At 35.6% G+C, this 24,881-nt stretch overlaps 1 protein-coding gene and 1 non-coding gene across 5 annotated transcripts in view; both read right to left on the reverse strand.

Annotated features, from left to right (window-relative positions):
* Positions 1-24,881, reverse strand: part of TFDP2 (transcription factor Dp-2) — a 158,108-nt gene that overhangs the window by 84,211 nt on the left and 49,016 nt on the right. For 3 of the 4 annotated variants that reach the window (XM_077756717.1, XM_077756716.1, XM_077756715.1), the window contains exon 3: positions 19,713-19,779. In XM_077756717.1, coding sequence (XP_077612843.1) covers positions 19,713-19,779 — 67 coding nt within the window. Of the gene's footprint in view, positions 1-18,305; positions 18,325-19,712; positions 19,780-24,881 lie in introns of those variants that run through there. The other variant, XM_077756721.1, reaches the window with a different exon arrangement.
* On the reverse strand, positions 13,767-13,839 carry TRNAN-GUU (transfer RNA asparagine (anticodon GUU)). Its single transcript has one exon. It is a non-coding gene; the product is annotated as a tRNA-Asn (tRNA).

Genomic DNA, 24,881 nt, shown 5'->3' on the forward strand with positions numbered 1-24,881 from the left:
CTAAAAATAATTCTGATTTTCAGTAGCTTTTTGTGGTTATGTAAATCACTGGCACTTAACTACCTTTTGTTATTTAACTTACATGTTTAGTCTCCTTAAATCAATTATAAACCTTCTGCCATAGGGGTTATTATGTGTTGTTTTTTTTAAATATTTATTTCTGAGAGAGAGATAAAGAGAGAGAGTGTGACTGGGGGAGGGGCAGAGAGAGAGGTAGACACAGAATCAGAAGCAGGCTCCAGGCTCTAAGCTGTCAGCACACAGTCCAATGCGTAGCTGGAACCCATGAACCATGAGATTGTGACCTGAGCCGAAATCAACCACTTAACTGACTGAGCCATCCAGGTGCCCCCATAGAGGTTATTGTGTATCTCTGCAGGGCATTTCACAATACTACTATACATTTTTACATCAATGCACAGGCTCCATAATTCTAGTTCAATACAACAAGTGGAATGTAGTACACATATTACAAAAGAGTCAGAACACTTGGGTACAGATTGCAGCTGACTACATGGAGCAACCTGTGGTAAGTCATTTAATCTACAGGAGATTTGCTTTCCTAATTCGTTTAACTGAAAAGCATTGGGATAAAGTGCAGAAAGAGTATTGAGGACCATGGAGTGGTAAAATCAGTAATCCCAATGTATGTGAGGCCATAGTAAGAATAGAAATCTCCTGAAGAGCAAAGGGCCAAAAAGTCACACTTAAGCTTGATTTTTCAGAAGAACCACAGACTGAGAAAGTGGGGGCTCATGAGCCTTCCTAAAAGTTACTTACAGGGACAACTGGTTTATAGCAGACAAGTAATCAAAGAAGCATCCATTTTTGATCCAACATAATTTTCTCCTATCATTGTGAATAGGATTCAACAAGCACCACACAGAGGGAAAATTAGCTGTTTCAGACTGATATAAAACAGGTTAGTTTACTCTACTGATGTATTATTCCCACAGTAACCTATTTCAGTAAAAGAGAAGTCACAGATTCTGATATTTGGTATATGAAACTGGCTGAGAATCTACAATTTGTGGAATTATGAATGCCTATAAAATCAAAAGCCAGAATCACTCACGGAATTACAATATGTCAGGATTGAGAAGCTTCATTAGGGATTTCCTGTGTACCTACCATGTGTCAAAAACATGCGCAAGTTTACATATTTTATCATTTAATCTTCACACTAACCCTTACAAAGGAGCTATTTTAGAGATGAGCTTACTATTCCTGTTTTAGAGATGAGAAAATGGACATTCTGAAACACAGTTTAGTAGCTTGTCTAAGCAGTCACCATTAGTATGTGACAAGACTAAGAGTCAAACTCAGAGCTTTTGATTCCATGTCCTCACCATGACTTAAAACCTATTACCACTATATAAGAAGTCCAGCTTCCAACTATTGAAGCTCCCACAATTTCTAGAAAATAGCAGGCATAATAATTTTTGCTTTTCTTCCAAGGTAGACAGGAGGCAGCTATTATCTAAGGCAGGCAGGAAACAGGTATTACCTCCAGCTATCAGATGGGGAAACTAAAACTTAGATATAAAGTGATAAAGCACATTTCTAAATCATGGCATTCCTACCCCTTTCTCTGTATTAGCATCCACTGATATTCATCCTGATAATGATGATGATGAAGAAGAAAGGATGGAGGAAGAGAGAAGAATGCAATTACAAGACCAAGTGATTTCATCCTTTGAATAGCCCACAGGTATTTACTGAGTATTTATAAACGTTGTCAAGCCAGTGCTTGGCACTGGGGATCCAACAGTGAATAAAATAAACACGACGCAGTTCTTACCCATAGGAAAGTTTTACCCTACTGAGAAGATACTGACAATTAAATGGACAATGTAAACATAGTGCAGTAATGCAGAAAGAGGATAGCACAGGGTGCCACACAGGGAGAAGCAGGACAACTAAACCCAGAGATTTAGTAGGGCTGCAGGACATCCAGTTACATTTGAATTTCAAATAAACAATGAATACTTTTTCAGTATAAGTATGTATACCAGGGGCGCCTGGGTGGCTTAGTCGGTTAAGCGTCTGACTTTCGCTTGGGTCATGATCTCGCGGTTCATGGGTTCGAGCCCCGCGTCGGGCTCTGTGCTGACTGCCAGCTCGGAGCCTGGAGCCTGCTTCAGTCTGTGTCTCCCTCTCTCTCTGACCCTCCCCTGCTCGCGCTGTCTCTCTCTCTCTCTCTCCTAGAAATAAATAAAACATTAAAAATAAAAAAGTATGTATACCAAATACTGTCCTGTGTTTTTATTTGCTACATCTGGTACCCTAGGTAGGGATGGTATGTAGAAAAGTATCTCACAGGAGATAATACTTAAGATGAAAACTAAATTGTTACTTGCCCCAACAAATTAGGACTCTGAAAATGTTTATGGCCCTGTGGCAAGGATCTGAAACCTCCTAACAGCAGCCAGTGAGGAACTGAGGGGTCTTACCAAGAGCCACGTAGTAAGCCATCTTGGAAGTAGGTCTTCCAGACGTAGTCCAGCCCTTAGATGACTACTGCCCTGGTCAGCAGCTTGATTCTAATTCATGAGGGCCCTTGAGGCAGAATCACCTTAGGCAAGCCACACTGACCCTCAGAAACATTGTGAGATATGAAATGTTTGTTGTTTTAAACTGTCAGGTTTTATGATATCTGGTTATGTGGCACTAAGTAAGTAATGCTGTGCCTACTAGAGGTGTTCTGCTTCCTGAAATAATGGGCCTACACTAGTACCCCATCATGCTCATTCATTGCTTAGAGCAGCCACAATTAGTGTGGGTGGCCTTGGCAAAAATCAGGTGGTGGATCCAGAAGGGCCACAGCTGTGACTGTCACTTAATTACACCTCCCATCAGGAGGAGATCTGAATGGTGTATTTCCATGGCTGCCACAGCATAACAAAAGTTTATTAAGGACAGCATATCCTTCTGGAACAAAAGAAGATCTTTCTAAAAGAACACAACAAAAATATTTCTCTGAGTGCATCTCAATCACTTGAGAGAACTATGTAAAAACAGAAGGAAAAGCAAAATAACAGAGTAAAGTAACAGAGCAAGGAAAAATCCAGGTCTTGGATTAGGTATGGTTCTCAGCTTGATTTCATGTATGCTAAGAATCAATACTACTCTCCCACCAGGCAAACAGTTTGCTCCTGGGTACATTATGTTGACTCTCCCATCCAGAAGGGAATTTCTGAAACTTAAAGATAGTGTACACTGAAGAGCTGGGAACTGTGGTTAATCTACTAATCCAGAATTTTTTTTTTAATGTTTTATTTATTTCTGAGAGAGAGAGAGAAAGAGTGAGCAGGGGAGGGTCAGAGAGAGAAGGAGACACAGAATCTGAAACAGGCTCCAGGCTGTGAGCTGGCAGTCAGCACAAAGCCCAACATGGGGCTCGAACCCATGAACTGTGAGATTATGACCTGAGCCGAAGTCGGATGCTTAACCAACTGAGCCACCCAGATGCCCCTAATCCAGAATTTCTAAGAATGGCTTCATGAAACAATTTGAGTGTTAATAAATTCCATAAATTATTCTTTTCTAATAGATCAAGTTTAAGTTCATTCCAACTATCTAATGTGAACAGAAAAATCTCAGAGAAAGACATATCTCTTTTTATCCCAAAACACAGGATGAGTTGAAAGGGACTGGGTAATAAGTGTAGAACCCAATATGACTACAGGGAGATGCCAGAAGTTTTCTTTAACCATAGCCCCCAGACTCAGCCCTTGGCTTTATAATAAAGTTCTCTATGCAAATAATTTCAGAGTTCATGCTATTATGACATATTTTTACCCAGGCTAGATCAATACCAACAAGACTAGTATGTTAGAATCCTTTAAGGTCTGTGTTCCAGATATATCGGATGTCACTTTTTTCCTTATGGCCTGCAAAACAGTCACAATTATTTACAAGACCCCCAATTCAATGTTCATAGAAACTGAGAGAAGGACATTGTCTTAACGGACTTACATCTCCAGGATAGTTAGTTCACTGATCTAAATAAAGCCTTATCTAACCTGTGTTTTCTTGAAATTTTTATGTCACTTAATATTTTTAAGTATTTTACTTTAAAAATATCCAATTCATTTAAAATTTACCTTGGTATACTAGTCCTAGATATTAAAAGAGAAGAGAGAACATAGCAATCAAAACAAATAAAATCTAGAGTATCTTTGAACTCGAGTAGCTAATATTATAAAGCAACAGTTCTTCAGCTGTTTTTCTTCAGAATTAGGTACCAATTCTTGCTTTGATTGAATATAAAAATTGATACACATATTAAACAAAGCCCTGAAGTTTTAGGTCCAACCCCCATGTATTTTCTCTATGGCTATGCTAACACATATGGTTAAGATTTTCCAATGACTTGCATCTAATCTTTCTTAACAATTGTTGGTTCATCGGGGTCTAAAGATCTGGAACCAAAAACCAAGGAAAGCTTTAAAAATTGGCCAGCAAAACCATCAACAATTTCTCGAGGATTAGCTATCTTTTCTAACTAAACAATACACTATATAAAATTTTGTGATCCAGGGGTGCCTGTGTGATTCAGTTAAGTGTCCAAATTCATCTCAGGTCATGATCTCACCCCTCATGAGTTGGAGCCCGATATCGGGCTCTGTGCTGACAGCTTGGAGCCTGGGGTCTGCTTCTGATTCTGTGTCTCCCTGTCTTTCTCTCTGCCCCTCTCCTGTTCATGCTCTCTCTCTTAAACATAAATAAACATTAAAATTTTTTTTTAATTTTATGATCCAGAGTAGAAAAAAGCCGAGAAGAAAAAAAACCCACTCATCACAAAATTCATTAGAATCATCTAGGATAATAGTTGCCACTCAGAAACTATTTCATTATTCCTAATCTCTCTGCCTCCAGCTTTCTTTTCTTTATTTAAAATTTTTTTAATGCTTATTTATTTTTGAGACATAGAGAGACAGAGCGTGAGCAGGGGAAAGACAGAGAGAAGGAGACACAGAATTTGAAGCAGGCCTCAGGCTCTGAGCTGTCAGCACAGAGCCCAACACAGGCTCAAACTCATGAATCACGAGATCATGACCTGGGTGGAAGTCGGAGGCTTAACCAACTGAGCCACTCAGGTGCTCGCCCCTCTCTGCCTCACCTTTCTTTCCTCATATTTGGAACTTCTTTTATTTCTTCCTCATAAAACATCATTTTTCTCTAGTTCTCTTAATTCATAAATAATTACTATATAATGTAGAATTTCTTATGTCACTGATTATCTTGAGAAAAAGTTTCACTTTGAAAGTTCATTAACAACAACTTTCTCTAATTCACCTCAAATACTCCTTTGTAAACCAGAGCCAAAGTTGGAGGGAAGGAGACAACAAGTGGAAACTCCAACAAAATTTGAAAAGAGAAAAACTGACAGCAGTTTGTCACTGTTTCATCTACTCAATAAACAGATATTAAGCCCGAGTCAGGTAATGTTTTAGGTACAAGTCCTACTTTGTCTCAAGAGCCTACCATTATAATTTTATCTTAAAATACTAACAAGGCTAGTAAAATTACATTTATATCAAATTATTTTAAATATAGTAAATACATTTAAAAATTTAAAAATCAGCTAAATATATTAAATACAATTATACATATACATACACATAGTTGTTTTGGTGGAGAGGTTTAGAATCATTTTGTGCTTTCCACCTTGTTCTAAAGATTCTGACAACAGAAGAAAGGAATCAATTCTGAGAATTACACATATAGCGTTAGAAAGAGGGTACTGGTTTATAAAATAAAAAGAAAACCAAGATGTTAAGAACATTTCAAAGTTATCAAAGCTCTAAAAGTAATATAAGAATCTGTGTAGTGCTTTATAAATATTTCATTTGAGTCTAGCAATGTTCCTGATTACAACAGCCAACAAAGTCTATCCATCTACTTACTTGTTTTTGCCAAAAAACTTAAACTCATTCTCCTGAAAGATTTTCATATCAGAACATATCTTCAATTTTATAAATGAAGTCACAGTGAAATAAAATTCAATTATAAAAATACACTTGACAAAGTCAGGCCAAATTTCACTAGATGTTATATTAAGGACATTACACTAATACTTCAGTCTTATTTCCAGTATTAGGTGTATTCCATTTAAAAAATCCACATCCATGGCCTTGACTCATATAGTATCCTTTAAATGCACATAACACTTCTAATATAATTCTTGAAATTCAGCTCCCTGGAGTGAAACGAAATATGTCTAATACAGAACTGTATACTACATTTTATCATAATTTATAGCCAAACCATGGAAAAGATTTTTCACCTCATTAATCATCAGGGAAATGGAAATTAAAACTATAGTGCACTACCACTACACACCCACCAGAATTAGTATAAGGAAAAAGATGAAAAATACTAAGTATTAGCAAAACTATCAGCAATTGGGAATCTTCATATATTGCTACCTAACAGTGTAAATTGGTAGTATCACTTTGGAAAAAGTCATCTGGAAATATCTACTAAAGCTGAAGATATATATCCTAACCAATCCTAGGTATATGCCCTAGAGAAATTCATGCACATGTTCACCAATGATAGGGATTAGAATGTTCATAAGATCATTAACTATAATATCCCCAAACTGAAAACTACCTGAATGCCTAATAACATTAGAATGAATATATAAATTATGGTTTATTCAACAATGGAATATTATATAGCAATGAGAAAGCATTAACTACAACTACATACAAAATGGATGAATCTCACAAACATAATGTTGAGCAAGAGAAGCTAGTCACAAAAAATAAATACCACATGATTCCATATGTAAAACACAAAAACAGAGAAAAATAAATCTATGCTATTAAAAGCCAAGACAGATACAACTTTAAAAGATGAACATTTTTATTTACTATGTAATTTATAAAGAAGAGGAGGAGGAGAAACCAGGTTAAACGTCAGATCCTTAGGTAAACTACATGTCAGATGAGGTAAATTGCTAGATGCAATTTTTAAAACACCGTGTTGGCAACAAATTTGTTTAATACCAATACCCTTAAAGTATGTTTCTGGATCCAAAGGCAAACTTTAGATTTGGCAACTCATGAACATTTATGTTAGTTACAAACAAGACAAATTCAAAAAATGAAAACATTTAAGGTGTGAGTTTCAGAACTAAATTCCAACTGGCAATCAAAATTATCTTCTTCCCTTAGTGTTGTGGATTTGAAACTAACCGGTATAGCTGGTTACCAATAGTAAGCAAGATGTCTAGCTCAAGTTAAAGTTGTGAAAAGGTTTCTTCCAGGAGAATACAATGGGCCGTGTGGGAATAGGAAACAGAATAATCAGATCAATTCCATTTTAAAAATACAAGTAAATAATAAATCACATAAAGAAAGACCTTTTACTTTCAATACTACTCTACTCTACCAACTGAGTATTAAGGTAATTCACTGAAAGTGAGTATTAAAATCATACTGAAACAAGCCATTTCCTCCCAAAAGAAGAATATCAGTTTATCACTCTTTCATAAGAAATAACTATTTCAGTAAAAAAAAAAAAAGAAATAACTATTTCAAGAACTATAAAAAAATAGATATCATCATGTCATACTGTTTATAATAAAGCAATTTATATGAATTACCAGCATAGAGAATAAAAATTTATTTTTATTCATTTGATTGTGACTCAGGTATAACATACTCCATTATCAAACCTACTTATAAATCTACAACACGCAATCAAAACACAAAGCAAAGTTACGTAATTCTACCTAACCACAATATACATTGTGAAAGCAGTTAACAGGAAGATAAAAGATGTGGTAACCACAGCCTATTTTACAACACTTTAATTTTTTCTTTTTTTTTTTTAAATCAGGAACTCTTTTATTTCCAAAAGGTAATTCTTATTTAATTCTAGTATTTAATTACTTAATATGGCAACCTAACACTAGTATTTAAATAAAGCTTATCTTATAGACAAACACAGGAAGAATACAAGAGAGAAAAAAGATCACATGATATAGGTCCTTCAGGAAAAGCAAGCTACTGAAATGAGCAGGTCAATAAAACTATTTGCAGAATGGAATAGTTGTCTATTTTCAGATCATTAAGATATTTTTAAATATCCTGAAACCAAACCCAGATTAAAAGGCAAAGCCAGAACCATTCACTGTGTTTATTAAAATACAATCTCTTACTAAGTCTTGCACAGTAAGAGAGGCCAAACTCACCCTAACATGACCTTAGATTTAGAACCCTGCCAAAGACTCTTTATAGAAATAGCAACCAAATGTTGCTTATACCTACAGTTTAGAGTAATATAAAATAAAAGTTTACTAGATATTTTAGGACTAAAATCATGAAGTAAAATCCAAGAAAGAGCCTATGGGCAAATGTTAAACATACAAATCTAAAATATACAAGCTAATTTACTTCTAAGATTTTGAACAGTGAAATAATCTTTAACACCAATTCCCTGCCTTTTCCATCTTTCCAACTCCTTTAAAAAATTTTTCTTATCAAGAAATAAAGGGCTCACATTCCCTTCTTGGCAGAAATGCACTATTAAGGTCCCTATAGGGAGCCATTCCAGCAACACTTTTTGTAAAACTGTGAATTCCTTCTGTTCCTACTGCTTTGCCCACAAATTCCTTTATTCTTGTTCCCAGGCTATGAAGATCTGTTCAAAAAATGTTACAAAACCTGAAACAATTAGTTTCACTACAAATGTATATACTCTAACCTTAGCTGGTTCCCTGCTGCTACTCAGGGATCCCAGAATCATCTCTTGATTGGAAAGGATTAAAAATGGTACAGAACAGGTTCTAAGCAATAATACTCTCCAAATGGAGAATTTAAAAGATTCTCTCATAACTAAGTGGTATTTGTTCAGGGAATTCAAAGTTTCTGTTACATGTAAACATCAATCAATGTAATCCACCATATTCATTGGCTACAGATACCTCACCATATAATAAAGTACAGAAAAAACATTGGACAAAATCCAACAACCATTCATGATCAAAACACTCAGAAAACTAAGAAAAGAAACTTAACCAGATGGAAGGAGGCTATGGGAAAGCTCTACAGCTATCATACTTGATGCTTACTTTCCTCCTAAGATCAGGAACACAGCAAGGATTTCTGCTCTCACTATTTCTATTCAACTTTGAATTGGAAATCCTAACCAGTGATATCAAGAAGAAAAAGAAATACAAATTGGAAAAGAAAAGTAAAATTGTCTTTAATTGTCACAAATGACATGACAGTATATGTAGAAGATTCTAAGGAATTTATCCAGACTTCAAGTTATATTACAAAGCTATGGTAATCAAAACAGTATGATACTGGCACAAAAACAGACACACAGATCAATGGAACAGAACAGAAAACCCAGAAATGAACCCACAACTATATGGTGAATTAATCTCTGGCAAAGCAGGAAAGAATATCCAATGGGAAAAAGAATGTCTCTTCAACCAATGGTGTTGGGAAAACTGGACAACAATATGCAAAATAATGAAACTGGATCACTTTCTTACACCATACACAAAAATAAACTCAAAATGGATTAAAGACCTAAATGGGAGACCTGAAACCATAAGCATCCTAGAAGAGAGCACAGGCAGTAACTTTTTTTTAATAGTTTTTTTTTTATAAATAGTTTATTGTCAAGTTGGTTTCCATATAATACCCAGTGCTCATCCCCACAAGTGCCCTCCTCCATGTCCATCCCCCCCCTTCCCCTCTTCCCAACCCCCATCAGCCCTCAGTTTGTTCTCAGCATTCAAGAGTTTCTCATGGTTTGCCTTCCTCCCTCTCCCCTACTATTTTTCTCCTTCTTCCCCATGGTTCTCCGTTAAACTCCTCCTCATCCTCCCAAACGTGCAAACATATGGTATCTGTCCTTCTCAGCAGACAGTAACTTCTTTGACACTGGCTGTATCTACTTCTTTCTAGATATGTCTCGTGAGGCAAGGGAAGCAATAACAATAAATAAAATAAACTACTAGGACTTCATCAAAATAAAAAGCTTCTACACAGCAAAGGAAACAATCAACAAAAGGCAAACTATGGAATGAGAGAAGATATTTTCAAGTGACATACCTGGTAACAGGTTAGTATCTAAAATATATAAAGAACTTATACAATTCAACACCCCCAAAAGGGAGAGATATTCCATCATGGATAGGAAGAATCAATATTGTTAAGATGTCAGTTATTCCCAATTTGGTGTCCAGATTCAATACAAACTCAGTAAAAATCCCAGTAAGTGATTTTGTAGATATCAACAAACTAATTCTAAACTTTACATGAAAAGGCAAAAGACTAGCTGACATTGCCACTACTCAACTTTAAGACTATTATAAATCCACAGTAATGAAGACAATTCGATATCAGCAAAAGAACAGGAAAATAGATAAACAGAATAGAAAAGAGGGCCTAGAAATAGAACAACATAAATATATTCAACTCATCTCTGACAAAGGTCAAAGGCAATTCAGTGGAGAAAAGGTAATCTTTTCAACAAATGAGGCTGGAACAACTATACATCTACATGCAAAAGAAAAAAATTAGATACAAAATTACACCTCTAACAAAATAAACTCAGAATGGATCACTGACCTAAATGTAAACAGCAAAATTCCTAGATGAAAAACAGGAGAATATGTAATGCCCTCGAATTTATTAATGACTTTTTTTTAAAGAAGCCTCTACACCCAATGTGGGGCTTGAAACCATGACCACAATAGCGAGAGTCACACACTCTACTGAATAAGAAAACCAGGTGCCTGTGGTAATGATGTTTTACATACAACCAAAAAGCATGATCCGTGAAAGAAAAAACTGCTAAGTTGGATTTATTAAAATTAAAAACTTCTTTGTGAAAGACACTGTTTCTCTACTACCAGATAGTGAATGTCAAGTCTTTGTATATTCTCACAAGAAACATTATGTGTTTGTATTTCACTTCTTCTTAAACAAATGGTTATATATACAGTACATTGTTCTGCACTTAATAATGTGTCTTTGTAGATCATTCCATATTAAAAAAACCCTTTTTTAAGTAGGCCTCACACCCAGCGTGGAGCCCAATGTGGGGCTTGAACTCACAACCATGAGATCAAGACCTGAGCTGACATTGAGTAGGATGCTTAACTGACTCAGCCACCAGGTGCCCCCATTCCATATTTGTATATATTTTTCCCGTTCCCAATTTTATATCTGCAGAGTATTTCTTTGTACGTATTGAACACTATTTAACCAATGAACTTAGAGTTTCCAATATTTTGCTACTACATATAATACTCCAAAGATTAAGTCACTTTCCATATTTGCCAGCACATCAGTAGAATCAATTCTTAAAACTGGAATTGCTGGGTTATAGGAAATGTGAATGATAAATCAATTACAGTACTGTGAAACTGCTTCCCCTAAAGGCTGTACTAATTTATGCTTCTACCAGCAGTATAAGAGAGCATATGTTAACCTATATTCTTGACAACAGTGTTTTATCAAACTTTTTAATACTTGCCAATCTTATGGAGTCGAAAGTGGTACTCACTGTACTTTCAAATTACAAGTGTTTTATGAATAAGGTACAGTACCATTTCATCTGTATAAGAACCATTAGTTTTCTTTTTCTGTAACTTTATTCATAACTTTCTTTTTAATGTTTATTTATTATTTTGAGAGAGAGAGACAGAGTGTGAGAAAGGGAGAGGCAGGGAGAGGGAGACACAGAATCTGAAGCAGGCTTCAGGCTCTGAGCTGTCAGCACAGAGCATGACACGGGGCTCAAACCCACTGACCACAGACCACGAGATGATGACCTGAGCTGAAGTTGGATGCTTAACCAACTGAGCCACCCAGGCACCCCTTATTCATAAGTTTTGCCCATTTTCTAAAAATTGAATTGCTGGTTTGATCTTTCCCTTGTATCACTATACAATATTCCTTCTTTCCCTTTAATGCCTTGAGCATCTTCGGCCATTTCTTATTTTCAATCTTTCTTAGATTTAAGAATTCTGAATATATTTTTAGTTCCAAAATAACTTTTTCTATGTTGCAACTGTATCCTCTTGAGAGTTTTCATTCCCTTTTCTATCACAGCTTTCTCTCATCTTTTCCATTAGCTCTGCTTCCACAGGAGGAATCTCTTTGATTATTCAGTGATTCCCTCTTTTGAGTTGCTGAATTCATTTTAATAGGTTGTACTTTTAATAGCCAGAGGCTATTGCAATCTCTTAGTCGGTGGAGAATTGGCAGTCAGTAGAAGATCTGCATACTTTAAATTTGATGTGCAAGCAATGAAGGAGCTGGCAAAGTGGAATTGCTCTGCTGAGGTTATAAAGGAACAAGTGGAGGATATATGGCAGACCTCACTTGCCTGCAAAGACATGAGCAATTCATCCCACAAGTGCAACCCTCCTAGCAGCTGCTGATCAGGCAGCTTCCCAGAGGACGGTATATAGCTTGCAGGCAAGTATGGCCTCTTTCCACATGCCAGAAATATCCAAACGTACAGACCACCCAACAGCATGTGCCTCCCAGGTAACTGAGGGATCCTTGATCTTCACCAAAGATACTGATGGACTTTGAACACCATACAAAATGAAGTATGTCACAGTATTTTTACCTTTCATTTTTCTCAATAATGCACAATTACATGATTTATAACAAGAATATACAAATACTCAATCGCTTTTAAATCCTCTACAACTCCCCCGGTTATGACTAAATATAATTATCTTCAGGCTTGTTCTTATTTTAATTAACTATGTAACTTTTATACCTCCAATTCTTAGATGATGTATCTTAAGACAAAAAGCTCAGAAACCCTCCTCACTCTAAATTCCTTAACACTCTGTTCAAAGTTTTAAGATAAGTTCCTTCTACATATACTTCTCAAAGGTTAGACAAATAAAACATTATGATTAAAAGTCGGAAAACATTATGGTAAAACAAACTCTTGCAATTCAGTATTTACTGAATATAATTATGCTAGACACCAAGCTAGATTCTGAGGACAAAAATAGGAAAAAGGACCCTGCACTCAAGAAGCTCTGAGTTTAGCAAAAGAAAAGGACAATCTATAAAGAAATACAATATAATGTGATAAGGACAATAATAAAGTATGTACAGGGTCCAAAGGTTAACACAAAAGACCTGTAGTAACAAGGAGCCACAAAGGAATTCGTGGTCAGCTAGATTCAAAAGAGTAAATAGGAATTTGCCCAGTGGCCAAAGAAATTATAGACAGAAGGTAAGGACATACATTCTTTCTTCCAATAATGTTCCTAGTTTGAGACAGATACTATGGGGATAGATGCCTTGAAATACTCGTCCTAGAGATACAATGATGAATTAAGACAAAGTCTTTGACTTTACAGAATCGGGGGAGAAGGACAAATAAGTAAACTAGTCAGTAAAGTACAGTGTGATAAACACTACAGTAGGGATAAGGAGAGAGTATTAGAGGCTTATAAGCCAACTGGGAATAAGAGCTAAACTCAGATGTGAGTAATGAACAGAAATTAGCCAGGTGTAGTAAGTGTCAGGAGTGGAGTGGAGGACCATGTCAGGGATCATGGTGTGCCAGGCACAGAGAGGTGTGTCCAGAAGGAAAGAAACAGAGACAGAAATGAAAGAAAGAGAGAATGTAGTTCAAAGTGGTAGAAGAAGAGGTAGCTGAGATACAGCTAAAGATAAAAGCAAGAACTCTAACATGAAAGATTTTTTATTTGATTTTATTTTTTTAAGATTTTTATTTTTAAGTAATCTCTACACCCAACATGGGGCTCAAACTCACAACCCTGAGATCAACAGTCACATGCTCTACCAACTGAGCCAGCCAGGCGCCCCAAGGATCTTTCAAATCAGAGTTTAGACTTTATCTTGAGGGCAATAAGGAACTAGTAAACTAGGTTTTTTGTTTTTTTTTTTAACATAGAAAGACTGTTGAGGTTTGTGTTTGAGAGCTATACTACAGTAAATGAAACAGAAAGAAAGAAATCTGGATGTAAGTACAAAAGTGGTAGTAATCCAGGAAATGGTTTATCATAGTCTGAACTAAGATAGTAGCAACAGAGATAGAGAAAACGGTTGGGGTAGGCTGAAAGACTGAGAACACAGAATGAACAAATCATAAATGATTTGACTGGAAGCAGAAAGAAAATGAATAAAATATGAGACCTCAATTTCTGGTTTGGGGAAAGGGTGGATGGTACTACTATTCAGTAAGATAAGGAATAGGGGAGAGCAGGTTTTGAGGGGGAAATAAGCATCTGAGCTCTTGAGTTCGAGTCTGAGATGCTTTAAGTTACTCAGTGAAGGTATCCAATAAGCAACTGGCTATACAAAAACTCAAGATAAAATTTCGGTCAGAGATAGAGATTTGCCAATAGTCCATATACAAAGTAAATAATAACTAGAGAAATGAGAAGAGATGAAATTGCCGGTGGAGAATGTACAAAATGAGAAAAAAAAAGCTAAGACAAAACCCCATGGAAAACTTACATTTAAAAAACAATCTAAGTGTTTTTATTTATTTTTAAGAGAGATTAACAGAGCACAAGTAGGGGAGGGGCAGAGACAGAGAGACACACAGAATCTGAAGCAGGCTCCAGACTTTGAACTGTCAGCACAGAGCCTGACACAGGGCTTGAACCCATGAACCACGAGATCATGACCTGAGTGGAGACAGTTAACCGACTGAGCCACACAGGCACCCCTGGAACATTAACATTTAGGAGACCAAGAAAGAGCTAGGAAAGTAGACTGAAAGAGAGCAGCCTAAAAGGAAGATGAAAATATTAACATGAGGAAAAGGAGCAAGCACTTAATGAATGCTTACTATGTGCTAGGTGTTGTATGAAGTGATTTATGTGCACTACCTCATTTAATCCTCAGATACTCTACAAGCAACTTATTACTACCTGCTTCATTATAGATATGGATACTTTGGTTTAAGGAGATCAACTTGCTCAAGTTTACACACTTTGGTTGGGTGTAAGAAGTACAACAAAGGTCAGGTCACACTGAGTCCTCCAGAGCCCTTGTTCTTAACTGCTACAGTGTACTGCTTTCTATGAAAGTCTTAAAAAGTGTGGTATCACAGACACACAAAAAGCAGTGATTAAAAAAGAAAGATACCGTCCCAGTAGCAACGAGTTCACCCAGCACTGAGATCTTGGTTTCTAATAACATTCTCCTTTAAAAGGAATCATCTGAGAAGTAGGCAGAAAATAATGTAAAATGAGCCTAGAGCATCTTGTAGTACTACATAAATAGTGCTCAAAACAAAACAACAAAAAAACCCCACAAAAACAAACCCACAACAAGGGACATAATGTCAAAGGGACCCAGAAAACCAACTGAAAGCTCCCAGTGGCCACAGCTATAACAACTCAAGCAGAAAATTAAGTAAGTATTGAACTCTGAACCCAGAGTATAAACTAAATATCAACAGTCCATACTAATATGGACTAATATACTTAAATAAGTAAAGAGATAGAGAAGAAACAAATCTAGGGTGCAAAAGAATTCCAAATAAATTATGTAGATACTCCCCCTTCCAGAGGTAGAGCAACCTCTCCACTTCTCAAATATGGGCTACACATAATGACTTCCTTCAAAGACTACAGTATGGAAAGGGGGAGAGGTTAAAAAGTCACTTTATAGTGCAGATAGGACAAACATTACCTCAGCCAAGTGATCAAAGTTCACATCAACAATGATAAGTCATGTTGATAGTATGGACCTTTGATATGCTGTGATGAAAATGGTACTCTCTCTCTGTGGTTTTTCTCAGAACTCCAATCTAATCATGAGAAACATCAGAAAAATCCCAATTGCGGGGCACCTGAGTGGCTCAGTCAGTTAAGTGCCTGACTTCGGCTCAGGTCATGATCTCACAGCTCATGAGTTCGAGCCCTGCTTCGGGCTCTATGCTGACAGCTCAGAGCCTGGAGCCTGCTCCGGATTCTGTGTCTCCCTCTCTCTCTGCTCCTCCCCAATTCACACTCTGTCTCTCTCTCTCAAAAACAAATAAACATTAAAAAAATTTTTAACAAAGAAAGAAAAATCCCAATTTAGGGACATTCTACAAACTACCTGAATACTCCTCAAAACTGTCATTAAAAACATGTAAAGTCTGAGATACTGTCACAGCCAGAAGGAGGCTAAGGATGATGGTAATGTAATGTGGTTTCCTGGATGCTCTCCTGGAGCAGAAAGAGAACATTAGCTAAAAACTAAGGAAATCTGAAGAAGTTGGATTTATGTTAATTAACATATGTTGATTTTGACCCAATAATTGAAAAAACTGTACTAGACCAATGTATTATATTAACTGTAGGGGAAACTGACTAAGGGGCTTATGAGAACTCTCTTGTACTATCTCTGTAATTTCGTTGCAAATCTAAAACTATTCTAAAATTAAAATGTTATTTAAAAAACAAGGGGGGATATTAACTGTGTGAAATGCTGATAAACAAAAAAGGAAAAAGACAAAAGACCAAGAGCAGTTTCAGGGGATTACTGGAGTCAAAGCCAGATTACATTGGGCAGAAGAGTAAATTAAAGCTAAGAATGGGATTATAAATGTATAGCTTCTTCCAGAAGTTTGACAATGAGGGGAAGAACAAATCAGAGCTGGAAATAAACATCAAGTTAAAGAAAGTGGTTGGTGTTTTTTTTTTTTTTAAATAAAGGTATAATTCACATACCAAAAATTTACCTTTTAACTTATATAATTTAATTCAGTGGTTTCCAGCATGTTCACAAAGTTGTATAACCATCACCACTATCAATTTCCAGAACATTTTTATACTTCAAAAAGAAATGATATAATGAAATAAGCCCTAAATATATGAAATATGTTCATGAATAGGAGGACTTCACAATGTTAAGGTGACATTAAAGCCATCCCTGGGGGATTCTACCAGAAGTTTAAAACAGAAATAATACCAATTCTTCTCAAGCTATTTCAAAAAATAGAAATCGACGGAAAACTTCCGGACTCATTTTATGAAGCCAGCATCACTCTGATTCCCAAACCAGACAGAGATCCAGCAAAAAAAAGAGAACTACAGGCCGATATCCTTGATCAATACGGATGCAAAAACCCTCAACAAGATACTTGCAAATCGAATCCAACAGCACACAAAAAGAATTATCCACCATGACCAAGTGGGATTCATTCCTGGGTTACAGGGCTGGTTCAATATTCGCAAATCAATCAATGTGATATACCACATCAACAAAAGAAAAGATAAAAACCATATTGATCCTATTGATAGATGCAGAAAAAGCATTTGACAAAATACAGCATCCCTTCTTAATAAAGACCCTANGTCATTAAAGCCAAAGCAAGTTTTTTTTACAGAAATGGAAAAGCAGATCCTCAAGATCATATGGTATTACAAGGAATCCTAAATAGCAAAATAATACTGAAAAAGAAGAATAAAGTTAAAGGGTTCACACTTCTCAACTTTGACACTTATTACAAAACTACAATAATTAAAACATCATGGTACTGGGGGCACCTGGGTGGCTCAGTCAGTTAAACATCTGACTCTTGGTTTCGGCTCAGGTTATGATTAGTTCTAGCCCCATATCAGGCTCTGTGTTTACAGCATGGAGCCTGCTTGGGATTCTGTTTTCTCTCTCTCTGCCACTCCCCGCTGCTGTCTCTCTTTCTCCATCAAAAATTAATTAACTTTTTAAAAACCATTATGGTACTGACATATGAACCGACATACAGACCAAGGAAACAGAATAAAAAGCCCAGGAATTAACCTTCACATACATGGCCAATTGATTTTTGACAAGGATGACCTTGACCTCCATTATAAACAGTAATGGAGAAACTGGTTATTCATATGCTAATGTGACCCTTCCCTTATATATAAAAATTAGCTCAAAATAGATCAAAGACCTAAACTAAAGAACTAAAATTATAAAACTCATAGAAGAAAGCATTAAGGAAAATCTTCATGACAGTGGATGTGGCAACCATGTGATGGATGTGACACAAAAAGCACGGACAACAAAAGAAAAAAGATGAATTGGACCTCAGTTAAATAAAGAACTTTTGCATATCCAAAGAGACAATCAAGAAAGCAAAAAGACAACCTACTGAGCAGAAGAAAATATCTGGAAATTATTTATCTCATAAGGGATTGATATCAGCATACATAAAGAATTCCTAAAACACAACTCCAAAACTTGAGTCTTTCAAAGAAGATATATAAATGGCCAATAAGCACATAAAAAGATGATCTCAACATGACTAGTCATTAAGGAAATGCAAATCAAACTTACAGTGAGATATCACTTCACATCTACCAGGATGGCTATAATAAAACAAAAAACAATAGGTGTTGACAAGGATGTGGAGAAATTAGAACCCTTGTGCACTGTTGGCAGGTATGTAAAATGGTACAGCTACTGAAGTAATCAGAATGGTAATTCCTCCAAAAAATTAAAAATAGAATTACCATATGACCCAAAAATTCCACTTCTAGGTATATACCCAAAAGAATTGAAAAAAGAGTCCCAGAGATACTTGTACTCATAGAAGCATTATTCACAACAGCTAAAATAAGGAAGCAACCCAGGTGGTATATATACACAATGGAATAGAATTTAGCCTTAAAAAGGAAGGAAATTTTGACACATACTAAAATATAGATGAAACTTGAGGACATTATGTTAAATGAAATAAGCCAGTCACAAAAAGACAATTACTATTAGGATTCCACTTCCATGCAGTTCCTGGAGTAGTCAAAATCATAGAGACATAAATAATAGTGGTTCCCAGATACAACGGGGAAGGGAGAGTGGGGAGTTATTGTTTAATGAGTATAGAATTTGAGTTTTGCAAGGTGAAAGGAGTTATGGATATGGATGGTGGGGATGACTACACAACATGAATGTAGTTAATACCACAGAGCTGTACACTTAAAAATGGTTAAAGTTGTAAATTTTATGTTCTGTGTATTTTACTACAATGAAAACATTGGGGGGAAAATGAGAAGCTTATGGTATCTCTTTCACTGTTTCATAACACAATTAAATTTTCACAGACATTTTTACTATTAAGTTAGATTTTTTAATACTGAAAATATAGACTTCTCTAGCCTTCTCTCCAGAGCATATAGCCTACCTTGGACATAAATCCTTTGAGGAAGCTGATGTTTCTCTAATAGCTATGTGTATTATAATGACATCTATTTTGTTCCTACCTTTAAAAACAAAAAAATTCAAACATATACAAAGGAAGAGAAAAAAGGAATAATGAAACCCCATACAGCTATCCACCCAGCTTAAAAAGTTTAATCAACTCATAGACAGTTTATCTATAATTCCATCCACTTTACTTTTATTCCCTTAGTGGATTATTTTGAAGCAATCTCAAACATCATATCATTTCAACCATAAATATTTCAGTATTTATCTCTACATACTAAATATCTCTACATACTAAAAGATACTGATGAAAGATAGATGGAGAAAAGTAACACAAATATCACACACACTCTCAACCTCACTCTCTTCCCACCTCTCAGAACTGACTTTCATATAATATACTTGGTATATGATAACACAACACAGTAATATTATATAACTATCATTATACATAAAGTAACACAACATAGCTGCATATTTTATACAACAAATGCAGTAAAACTGGCTCAATGCAAAAAATTTCTATTCAACTGTCCTTACCTTTTGTTGGACTGAGATTCTGATCTATAAATCCTCTTAGTTCTGCATTTGTGGAAGTCAAACCAACCTGAATAAAATAGTTTTAAAAATTAAAAATAGAATCTTAAGTATTATGTGATCATTTAATAAGTTATTTTATACCTTCCACTGAAGATCCATGTAAAATAATAAACAGCCACATAAAAATGAATTAATTATATCAAAACTAGGAGTAGAATTTAAAAGAAAATGTTGCTTGAAATGGGAAAAACAGGAACTATGCAGATTAAGCTAAAAATTAATGAAATAATGTTACTTGTGAGCAGAACTACAGATTTTACTTATGGTTTTTTTTGAAAGCAAGTTGTGGCAGTCATGATGTTGCCAATAGATTTACCAAAATTCCACCTGCGAGTTGCCCTTAATTTTTATCGTTTATAATCACTGCCTATTATGAGTTTTTCTTTTTTTTTAAATTTTTTTATTATTACTTATTTCTGAGAGAGAGAGAGAGTATGAACAGGGGAGGGTCAGAGAGAGAGACACACACAGAATCCAAAACAGGCTCCAGACTCTGAGCTAGCTGTCAGCACAGAGCCCAATGCAGGGCTCGAACCCACGAGCCGTGAGATCATGACCTGAGCCAAAGTTGGACGCTCAACCGACTGAGCCACCCAGGTGCCTCTATTATGCATTTTAACATGATGATATGTAATGAATCAGATAAACACCATTAAGAATACTACAGAGGTGCAGCCTACTGGTCTCAAATACAACTGCTTGGGCTCATATTCTGGCTCATCGAGATATGCGGTTGTGTTCAAGTCAACAAGCTCTCTATACTGCAGTCTCCTGAACTGTAATCTGAAGGGTGCTAGAAGTGCTTATTGGTTTAGGTTATTAGAAAGATTAAGATAATTCATGTAAAGCATCTAGCATACTGTAGGGCACAAAGTGCTCAATCCACGTTACCCTTCTTTACTATTAATTTGATACCTGAGGGACTATCTATAGCAAGTATGACTATAAACTCACCCTTAGACAATTTATTTCATTTAATGTGATGGCCACTGGACTTCCTGGAAACACAGAGCTAAATACGGTAGTATCATCAAACAAAATTTTAAAAATTTATTATAAAGCCAGGAAGGAAAAAACTCTTATTTTTTGAAAACTTGACATAAAGCAAGATTCTAATAAACTGTTCTACTATTATTATTATGCTATCGTTGAAGATGTGTAATTTTCAAGTATCAATGCTAACTTGGTACTTCAAACACCCTTTCAAAGTACTACCACACTGAAAAGATTTTAAAGCACACAAAGCTTTATAACTTTATATCTGTGCACTTGTGTTGTTTTTAAACTACCCACTGTATTAGCATTATATATTCTTTATGAGAACTCATTTGATATTCTGCAATTTCATAATGTAAGAGCTAATTATTTCATTACTTAATAATTCAAATGCACTACTAATAGCTGTTTCTTTTTGTCAAGAGATATGTTACCAGAAATATTTCTACATATTATTCACATCATGGAAAAGTAACTCTGATGCAAACCTATTTCTAGCATCGAATACTAAATTTTTATGACAGCAGCTGAGTGGAAGACAGCTAAAATGGAGCTTCTCAAGCTTCTTTCAAGTATGCTATTAGAAGTAAACCCTTTGCAACAAATTACCACCATATGGATCTCCAGAGTTGTTCATATTTATTAATGTTAAGTGTTCACTTGTAAATGCCAAGGGTTTATTTACTGTAGCATCACTAATATGCCTTCCTTTTTTAAAAAACTTTTTTGCTATAAAAAGAGAAAGAAAAACTTTCATTGGTTTTCTAATGTAAAAAGAAAGCAAAGAAGGCAAAAACAGCCTTTAATATTCCATGGTTAATACAATGTGATCATTTAACACATGTGTTAACAATTATTTCAAAAGCACCAGTTTATACCTTTTTGCTATTATACAAAGATAACGGCAAAACCTCAACTGAAACCACATATTCACAGTGGAGAGAGTTCACAGTTACTGAGTTACTGTTATGCTTAAACACCTGCTCTTAATGGCCAACTTCTGCAGAGTGAAGCAGTGAATGAATTTGGAAACTTTTTAAACAGCAGTACATTTGCATTTTAATAACCAGCAAATAAACTCTAAAAAAACAAAGATCAGTTGTGAGTCAGCACTGTATGCTAATTTTGGTCTAGTAAATGGAGAACTGTTTGCATTTAGACTTTAAATAAATACTAAAATTAGTTTAATTAAATTTTTAAAAATGCAATAATTTCTGCTTTGATAAACACTTTATAGTTTAAAGACTCAAAGAAAAGGATTAATAGAAAAAGTTGGCTAGGAAAGACATTTAAAAATAGCCTTTTTCCTTCTTCTACTTAAACAGGATATAATAATAATGGTTCACAGAGCAAAAGAAAAAGGTGAACCCATTTTATGTAAAATTTCCTACCTAATAAGGTCCTGAGAAAAGTTTTCTACTGGGTTATTCAAACACTGTGCTACATACTGTAAACAGTCACTAAATGTCCATAGAATAAAAAATATCCAAGCCTAATTTTTAAGAATCAAATGATATTCCCCACTAGCAACATTATAATTTCATTGACACTGACATTTTAGATTGACAAAACTGAAAGAAAACAAGATTCAGAGTGAGATGATTTGTATTCCAAGTTCAGTTCTGCCATTTACAAGCAAGGTGATCTTGGAACTGTCACTGCAAAATGGAGCTGACAAAACACATGTGCACAACAAACTGAGAGAGTTCCTTAGATCAAATTACATAATTACGTGAATGTGATTGTCAGTGAGAGCAATACTCGAGTATGGATTGTTATACAAACGGTAATGACTTTTAACTCTTCAACCTTGACACTCAATTGAGAGATGCAAGTGACCAATCAATGAATGAACATATAGCATACCAGTTTGACCTAGCTAGTAATGAGAGAAGTAAATAAATTATATACCATATTTTGCTGATTACACTGACAAAGATTAAAAAGAAAATAAAGGGGTGGCTAAGTCATTTGAGCTACTCAGGTCATGATCTCATAGTTCATGAGTTCGAGCCTGGAGCTCACTGCCGACAGCACAGAGCCTGCTTCAGATCCTCTGTTCCCTTCTCTCTGTCCCCTTCCCTGCTCATATGCGCACACTGTTTCTTTCTTTCTCTCAAAAATAAACATTAAGAAAAAAAAAAGAAAGAAAGAAAGGGGAATGGCACTCTCATATATCACTGATGAATATATACATTGGTGCAACCTTTCTGAAATGCAATTTAGCAATATGAAACAAAACACCCCCAAAAGCACACACCCTTTGGGCCAATAATTTCATTAAGATTTTGCCTTATGAAAACAACCCAATGAGTAAGCAAAAAAAAAAAAAAAAAAATTGAAAAAATGGATATAACTTGGGGTGCCTCAATGGGTCAGTCAGTTGAACATCCAATTTCAGCTTAGGTCATGATCTCACAGTTTGTGAGTTCGAGCCCACATCAGGCTCTTTGCTGTCAGTGCAGAGCCCGCTTCAGTTTCTCTGTCCCCCCTCGCTGCCCCCCCCACTCTCCCTTACTCTTTCTCTCAAAATATACATAAACTTAAAATATATATATATAAATAAAAATAACTTAATGGCCAATATTAAGATAGTATAATGTCCATATAGTAGATAACATAAATGATGTTGCAAAGATATTAAGACAAGAAAAGACATTCATCACAGAGATTAAGCTAAATAGTAGGTTATAAAACAGTATGACATTTTTATTAAAAATATATACATATTTTGTACACACACACAGGCAGACTTGTATGTATAACAGATGTCTTCCTAGGCAAAATTCTGCTGCTAATCTCTAGGCTAATTTCCTTATCTGTATTTTCTAATGTTTCTGTAATGAGTATCATGGCTTACATTTTTAAAAATGTTTATTTATTTATTTTTGAGAGAGAGAGAGACAGAAAGTGAGTGGGGAGGGGCAGAGAGAGAGGGAGACACTGAATCTGAAGCAGATTCCAGGCTATGAGCTGTCAACACAGAGCTTGACGCGCAGGCTCAAACCTATGAACCGTGAGATCATGACCTGAGCCAAAGTCGGGCGCTTAACCAACTGAGCCACCCAGGCAGCCCACAGCTTACATATTTTTTCAAAGATTATTTGGCGAGGCTCAAAATACACATCAAATTACCTTTCAAATTTCTTATTGTATATTGAGGGAGCTTAAGTTAGAACACACCTGCATTTCTGGTCATGAAGCATATCAGTGGCTACTGGATACCATCTGACAACAGTTTTATTGCTTAACAATGAATATATTGCCAGCTTTACAGAACTTCCTTTTTGCAAAATGATCCATCCCACAATCCATGTAGTTCCAGTATGGCTGTTATTCTTTGAGCTTCAATTGTGCTATCTGAACAGAAGTGGACCCATGACCCAGACCTGGCCCACTTCTTTCTCCACTTGTCTAAGCATGTGGGCCATGCATAGTCAACCAAGGCTCCTCCATGGAATCTGAAACATAAATGCTAAAAAAGAAAAGTTCCCTCTTTTCTTCTGAGGTAAGAAATATACGGCCAATATAGGATATTCTGCTACCATATAGAGCCAAAAGATAGAAGAAGGGAGATTAGATCCCTGATACCATCATTTGATCCCCTGAATCCAGATATGTTTGAAGCCACAGTACTCCAGACTTTTCAGTTATGTAAATCAATACATTCCATTTTTTTGCTATTTTGAATAGGGTTGCTATCATTTGCAATCATGAGATCTACTAGGGCATGGATAAGGCAAAAACAACTCTTCACAAAAAACTGCTCTCATAAAAGAAATGTAAAATGAGAAACAGAAAATAAGGATGTAAATGTTTGAGTACATGTTTACTAATGCCTCTTTAAGACCTGGGCAATCTCTTCCATGTCTAAGAATTACTTACTTCTCAGTGACATGTGACAATTGATTACTCCCTCCTTCTTAAAATACTTTCTTCACTTGGCTTCCAGATCATCAGGATAACACTATTTCCTTCCTTTCTGGTCATTCTTTGAGTTTCCTTTGCTGTTTCTCCTTCTCCCCAGATGCTGTGCTCAGACCTTGGGTCCTCATGTATACTCTATCTATTCACATTCTATATAATCTCATGTAGTAACACTACTTTAAAATA

The sequence above is a fragment of the Crocuta crocuta genome, unplaced genomic scaffold (assembly GCF_008692635.1).
Source record: "Crocuta crocuta isolate KB4526 unplaced genomic scaffold, BGI_CrCroc_1.0 scaffold337, whole genome shotgun sequence".
Classification (NCBI taxonomy): Eukaryota; Metazoa; Chordata; class Mammalia; order Carnivora; family Hyaenidae; genus Crocuta; species Crocuta crocuta.